This window comes from Bos taurus, chromosome 13, assembly GCF_002263795.3.
Source record: "Bos taurus isolate L1 Dominette 01449 registration number 42190680 breed Hereford chromosome 13, ARS-UCD2.0, whole genome shotgun sequence".
NCBI classification, from domain to species: domain Eukaryota; kingdom Metazoa; phylum Chordata; class Mammalia; order Artiodactyla; family Bovidae; genus Bos; species Bos taurus.
Window position 1 is genome coordinate 32219764 of NC_037340.1, and position 7794 is coordinate 32227557.

A 7794-nucleotide genomic window follows, 5' to 3' on the forward strand; every position below is an offset into this window, starting at 1 on the left:
ATTGCCTTTGTGTCTTTAACCTTTAGAGTTATTCCGTCTAATGACTCTCTTTAAATTTTATCTTATCAAGGAATGTGACAGCTCAGCATGTTGTTGGCTGAGTAAACTGTGTCAAGAGCTGAGAAATTCTTAGCAGTGAAAATGGTGCCTAAGTGGTTAAATGTTTGCAAAATAATGTTCTGTTTCTTTCATAGAAAAGTCCTATCATCAGCAGTAAGTTCTGAGATCTGAGATTCCTTCATAATCACAACCTTAATACCCATGTGTGTATGGAGAGACACACATATTCACTTTCTCTCTCTCTCTCTCTCTCTCACACACACACACACACTTTTGTGATGCTGACGAGGAACACCCTATTCATTCAGATGACTGACCTGTTGATCAGCCACAGCTTCACGGTCACAAATGAGATACTTGTCTAAACAATCATACTGACTAGTTCAAAAATTTGGGGGGAAAGAACAGCTTAAAAATCTTGAGTTCAGAATGTTACCTGCCAGGGTCCAGCCCCGGCTGATCCAGGGTATTCAAAGCGGGGACGGCGTTGGCGACTTATTTAAATATTAATTAGAGATATAAAGAGTAATAGAATGAGGATAGCTCAGCAGGAAAATTCAGTGGAGAAAAGAGGCTGAGTAGCTTGGTTTACGCGGGAGACCAATAAAACTTCAAGACAAGAAGTTTGCACCACTTACATAGGCCGCAGGCGTCCTTCCATTCTCCCGAAGGAGAGGAGACACTGAGGCCTCCCTGGTCGGATCTTAGAAGCCCAGGCAAAGTTAGTGGCGGGTTCCTCGCTCCAGATGGAGACTGAGCCAGAGTTTGAGAGAGAGAGAGACATGCGGAGACCAGTCTTTCGAGGAACTGATCTCAATTCTTTATTTTCCAGGGTCTGTTTTTATACACTGTTTTTATACACTGAGGTGTTATACAAAAGTTATACAAAAGTCATGCGGGGACAGCAGTCCTGACTTTTATTAAATTCAGGTGCTTCATACAAATGTATACAGAGGTCTTAGGGGTGTTACATCATCTTCTGGCCAGGGGGCCTGCTGACAATTTATGACCCTCTCCTTGTGACAGCGGTCAGTCAACACTTATTTCTCCAGGGGTGATTATTCTTAAAACAGACGCCACCCAAATAAAGTTACATTCCTATAGGGTGAGGGTGTAGTGGGTTTTAGTTAAGGAAAGAATTTACTTGGCCTAAGGTCTAACGTGATTTATATCAAAGGTTAATACTTATTTCTTCTATATATTCATTAATGTGTGTAAGGGCAGGGGATGTGGAGACTTAGCAGTAAACATTGGCTCAACAAATGAAAAACCCTTCACCAATACAATTTCTAATCAGCCCACTATACTTATACTAATAGTTTTCTAACTTCTCTAAAGAACCTGTTTTTAGAAGGTTTAAAGCATTTCGTGCCTCTCATGGTTGGGAGGCTGTGAGCAATCACATGTGGCCGGACAAGCCTGTCAGGCAGGCTAGAGAACCTTCAGAGGAGTTTGTAGGTTAAAACACTCTTGTCACGCCCAGGAATTATTAACTGGAGCTCTAAGTTAACTCCTTCTCTGAAAGAGGTGGTGGGGGACAGCCCCCCGTAAAGTCAGAGGTGTAGGTGAGAGCACAAAGTAGTAAAGTAGGCAGGCTCTGGTTATGGGGGTAGATGCTCGAGAATTTCCAGGGGGACTCCTGAGGCTCGATTCCGCCTTTGCGTATGTCGAGCCTCCTTCCTCATGACCTTTGCCACGGGTGGAGTACCTCACGCTGGCCCCCAACAGTTACCCTTCACTAAAACTCTCTCATGATCAAAAAAAGACCCTCTTAGCACCAAACTCTAAACCTGGAGATCTGGGTTGTAGTCATTCCTGTAGGCTTCTTATAAAGTGATGAGACTGAACCATTGAACTTTTGAGTCATTTGATTTTATGATATGTGTATGGTTTATAATTAGCACTTGATGTATTGCCTCTAGAAAGTGATAAAGTTAAGAGATTGTCAATTGGGGTCAGACAAGTCTGGGTATGAGTTCCAGCTCTGCTCATTCCTAACTGTGTATTTGAATTCAGGTGTCTTTTTCTCTCTTAGACTCCAGTTTCCATATTTATCCACTGGGATAGTAATCCCTATTTCTCAACTTTTTCCTGAGGATTAAATGAGTCAATGTGTGAAAGTGTTTACTTAGCTCAGTAATCAGTAATGGGTATTATTTTGAAACGGTAAGAATGACTTAGGATCCATACCTCAGGAAATGCAAAGACATAAAGAGCATTCTCTGCTTCTACATTTTTTGGCACTGTGCTATCCATTGCTATCTTGAAGTTCTATGTGTGACACAGACCTCAAATAAGAGATCACTCATATTTCATTTTCAAGTTTAAATAAAAATTTCACTTTAAATAAAACTTTAAGAATTTTATGTTTAAATAAATTTTGAAATTTAAAATGTTTAAATTTTAAACAAATTGAAGGAAAAGTTAAATTTTATTTAAAATTTAAAAATTTAAATAAAGCATTTAAAAGTGAAATTTTATTTAAAATTTAAAAATTTAAATAAATCATTTAAAATTAAAATTTATTTCTAAATTTATTTATTTGACTGCACCAAATATAAATAAGGTAATATTTATTTATTTATTTTATAATATTTATTCTTTTATTTGTTTATTGGAGAAGGAAATGGCAACCCACTCCAGTATTCATGCCTGGAAAATCCCATGGATGGAGGAGCCTGGTGGGCTACACCCCCTGGGGTCACAAAGAGTCAGACACAATTGAGCCAGTAACACACACAGTCACTTATTTATTGGGTTGCAGCCTGTGGGCCCTTCCGTCTTCCTTGCAGCTGAGCCTGACCTTTTGGTTGCAGCCTGTAGATCTAGTTCCCTGACCAGGGATCAAACCCAAGCCCCTGCATTCAGAGCATGGAATCTTAGCCACTGGATCACCAGGGAAATCCCTGTAAGTTTAAATAAAATTGAATGAAAAGTTACATTTTAATAAAGATTTAAAATTTAAATGAATCAATTTGTTGCAGGTAATGAAGACAGGCACATCCATACGACCAATTTGCAACAAATAAGAACTGTGACATGTGAAGCGAAGCAAAATGAAGAAAACCCGACTCGCCCACAGCCAGCCAACAGGACCCACTTGTCGCGGCCACTAGGAGGCGCCACAGGGAACTCCTCTCCTGAGCTGGAGGGACCCCAGGATCCCACCTTTGAGTGGGGAATCCTGAGAACGCTGTCCCAGCAGGACGTGCGTGCAGAGATCTTCCTCGGGAGCTTTCCTCTGTGGGCTGACACCATAGAAATGGTGCGGGTGGCCGGACACCCCAGGGTGTACAAGTCAGGCTGGGTGTACGTGGTCTACATCTTCAGTTACATTTCTCTTCTTCGAATGATATTCACTCCCCGGAACCCGCTTCTGAATTCCTTTGCCATCCTTCTCCAGGATCTACCTTTTATCTTTGTTAGACTGAGTTTAATCATAGGCCTGGGAACAATCACACCCGTATTGGGTCTTTTTAAAAATGTGCTGGTGACTCTGTCTTATGTTTACTTCAATTTCTTAACAAGATTCAGGATGTTTTCTACCTTTGAGAGATCTTTTTAAAGAGAAAATGTCCTATAGTCAAACCTCTTTTTTATGCACATGCATATATTTGTGATCTTTTTGGGGGGCAGGCATACGTTACTTTGTGCTCTAGGAAGAAATGAAGAAATAGATGCTAGAGAAAAAACTATTTTTAAAAACTATAACATGTCAATTTTTTAAATGTATGCAAATGGTGCTAAATGTAAGCAAAGTTGTAGTCTAATAAGTTGGTTCCCCTCGATTTGTAGAAAATGTCCGTAGTTATTTTTGTTACATATTCTGCATTTTTTCTAAAAGTACCCTTCAGTAAAGCATCTTAAAAAATGAGAACATTAAAAAAAAAAAAAAATGAGAACATGTCTTCCTGCTAAGTTAGTCCAAGAATGAGATTTTTTTACTGTTGACAGAAAGGGCATTACAAGAATTTGTTAAAATTAATTTTAGGAAATAAGCCTGTTATTATTAAATAAGTTTAGATTCTATCAATACTTTTAACAAATGGACCCTGAGGGATAGGATGGGGAGGGAGGTGGAAGGGGAATTCAGGACTGGGGACACATGCACACCCATGGCTGATTCATGTATTTTTAAAAAAAAATTGAATTGTTTAAGAGTCTCCTTCAGACATGTAATTATGTTCTTTATTCCACTGTGGCAAGAGATTTTTATGTAGTCAGTTGATTTCAGCAGAGAAAGCAATTTAATTTCACAGACATTTGACTCAATCTAATGTAATGAAGTTAAGGTAAGATATAGATAAACTTTTATAACAGGAAGCCATTAATTGAAGAGGGAAATTTCAAAGTAAAAGAATATTTATTTGGAATTTGATACCATCATGAAAGCAAGGTGCAAGCCCTGTTTAAAGTTAGAAGTTCAACTTACAAATATAACAGCAAGTGCATTAGTGTTTTTTGTGATAATATATAATAGTTATCTTGACATTAAATAATTAAATATGGAATTATGTGATTTGATTTCATATGTTGGGATACCCTCAGATATACATAGCAGGGGCTCTCCACTCTATATAAATTTACCGATGCTACAGAGATTTCTGAGAGTCTTACATGTGCAGAGTAATGTTTTACACAGGCAGTCTCTTCAGTGATCTTTGGTAACAAATAGCTTAAAGAATGAATAACTGATTTTACTGCCGTTCCAACTCTCCACCAAATCCTCCAGTCTCACTCTCCCCCTAGGCTTTATGGTTTTTCCTTATACTTAAGATAAGGTCTATTCACAGTTGCTAAAAGCTTAACTTCTGGTTTTATGACTTGGGGCAAACATCCAAAAGTGAGTATATTACTGGTACTTTAATAAGGTTAGTAGTATTAGTTGCTCAGTCCTGTGTGACTCTTTGCAATCCCATGAACTGTAGTCTGCCAGGCTCCTCTTTCCATGGGATTCTCCAGGCAAGAATACTGGAGTGGATTGCCATTCCCTTCTCCAGGGGATTTTCCCAACACAGGTCTCCTGCACTGCAGGCAGATTCTTTACTGTTTGAGCTACAAATAAGGTTAAATAGTACTTTATAGGTCTGAGAGGATTAACTAGATAGGGAGTGTTTTCATTGTATTGTCTGGCTAACTATAATAACTGATAAATGCTAAGACTTTTAATTGGATCAAATCCCTACAGAGAAACAGGTAGCTTAATGCATTGTTTTAATTTTCCTATTTTTTTCTTTTCTGTGTCTTTGCTTACTCTCTGGGAATAATAATTTAAACCATACACTTGTGAAAAATAATATATGAAATCTTCAGGTTACCTCAGACGATAATTTTTCATCAAATAGTGTTATGTTTAGAAGTGAGTAATCTACTGAATATAGAGATTAAAGTTGATGTAAGTGGACTTCCCTGGTGGTCCTGTGGCTAAGACTCCATGCTCCCACGTGCAGGCTACTAGATTCAATCCCCAGTCAGGGAGCTAGATCCTGCATGCTGCAACTAAAGACCTGGCAGAGCCAAATAAATAAATGTTTTTTGAAAAAGGTTAAAATTTTAAAGGACTTAAACTTGATGTAGGTATTAACTCATCAGACATCAAAGTGTCCCTCTTATGAGTTCTTTCAGAACCCTAACTATAGCACTTTTAAAGACTTTCATTGGGTGTTTGCTTTTCTGAGTTCCTCATTAATCTTTAAATTCCTTAAAGAAAGGCCTGAGCATATCTTGTTTAACAATGCGTTTTATCTTCCTCTGTCAATCCCATAGAAACTTATAATGCTTATAACTCTAAAACCAGATTATCATACAAATAATTTATTTCAATTTATACCTGATTATTTTTTATTAAGAAGAATATATAACTATGTGCTGCTGCTAAGTCGCTTCAGTCATGTCCGACTCTGTGCGACCCCATAGACGGCAGCCCACCAGGCTCCCCCGTCCCTGGGATTCTCCAGGCAAGAACACTGGAGTGGGTTGCCATGTCCTTCTCCAATGCATGAAAGTGAAAAGTGAAAGTGAAGTCGCTCAGTCGTGTCCGACTCTTAGTGACCCCATGGACTGCAGCCCACCAGACTCCTCTGTCCATTGTATTTTCCAGGCAAGAGTACTAGAGTGGGGTGCCATTGCCTTCTCTGATATAACTATGTAGTTGATTGTAATATTCCTAAATATGAAAATATTTTATGTACATTTATATTTACCTTTGTATTGGAATTTATACAGTGAACAACGCTCAGATAATTTGGGAAGTATTACTTATTGGAGTTTAGAATGCATTTTGCACCTAATATTTGAACATGAATGTGCCTGATATTTTGGAGAGTCACAACACTGTATAAATAATGAAGGCATGTACAAAAGACTCCATGTAGGAGGACAATTACAGAGTACCTAATGTAATTTAATAGTTTTAAGGGTATGCACGTGTTTATAAACTTTGTCTATGGTATTTAACAGGCATTGCAGCAAATTATGCTAATAAAGCATTGGTTGTTATACACTCTGTGATTAAAAGTTATGCTATTAAAATTACATTGCAATTCTCATTGTTTCTAATGGTTTTTTTTTAAGACCCGTGCAGCTTTTGTGTCCTTATAAAAAGTTATAAACGTTACATATCGGTTAAAAGAAAATGGATGGAGAAAAATATACCATGCTAACACTAATCATGGTATATTTTTCTCCATCCAAGGGAGGCTTTACAAATAGCTGTGAAAAGAAGAAAAGTGAAAAGCAAAGGAGAAAGGGAAAGATATAAACATCTGAATGCAGAGTTCCAAAGAATAGCAAGAAGAGATAAGAAAAACTTCTTCAGTGATCAATGCAAAGAAATAAGAGGAAAACAACAGAATGGGAAAGACTGGAGATCTCTTCAAGAAAATCATAGCTAACAAAGGAACATTTCATGCAAAGATGGGCTCGATAAAGGACAGAAATGGTATGGACCTAACAGAAGTAGAAGATATTAAGACGAGATGGCAAGAATACACAGAAGAACTGTACAAAAAAGATCTTCATGACCCAGATAATCACGATGGTGTGATCACTGACCTAGAGCCAGACATCCTGGAATGTGAAGTCAGGTGGGCCTTAGAAAGCATCACTACGAACAAAGCTAGTGGAGGTGATAGAATTCCAGTTGAGCTATTCCAAATCCTGAAAGATGATGCTGTGAAAGTGCTGCACTCAATATGCCAGCAAATTTGGAAAACTCCGCAGTGGCCACAGGACTGGAAAAGGTCAGTTTTCATTCTAATCCCAAAGAAAGGCAATGCCAAAGAATGCTCAAACTACCGCACAGTTGTACTCATCTCACATGCTAGTAAAGTAATGGTCAAAATTCTCCAAGCCAGGCTTCAGCAATATGTGAACCGTGAACTTCCTGATGTTCAAGCTGGTTTTCAAAAAGGCAGAGGAACCAGAGATCAAATTGCCAACATCCACTGGATCATGGAAAAAGCAAGAGAGTTCCAGAAAAACATCTATTTCTGCTTTACTGACTATGCCAAAGCCTTTGACTGTGTGGATCACAATAGACTGTGGAAAATTCTGAAAGAGATGGGCATACCAGACCACCTGATCTGCCTCTTGAGAAATCTGTATGCAGGTCAGGAAGCAACAGTTAGAACTGGACATGGAACAACAGACTGGTTCCAAATAGGAAAAGGAGTATGTTAAGGCTGTATATTGTCACCCTGTTTATTTAACTTATATGCAGAGTACATCATGAGA

At 38.3% G+C, this 7794-nt stretch overlaps 1 protein-coding gene across 1 annotated transcript in view; it reads left to right on the plus strand.

Moving 5' to 3' along the window:
• The window catches only part of TMEM236 (transmembrane protein 236), a 47371-nt gene extending 40763 nt beyond the window's left edge, over positions 1-6608 (plus strand). The window contains exon 4 of the mRNA XM_002692105.7: positions 3045-6608. Within this exon, the coding sequence (XP_002692151.1) occupies positions 3045-3625 (581 nt within the window). The 3' untranslated portion in view covers positions 3626-6608. The remainder of the gene's footprint in view (positions 1-3044) is intronic.
• The last annotated feature ends 1186 nt before the right edge of the window (positions 6609-7794 follow it).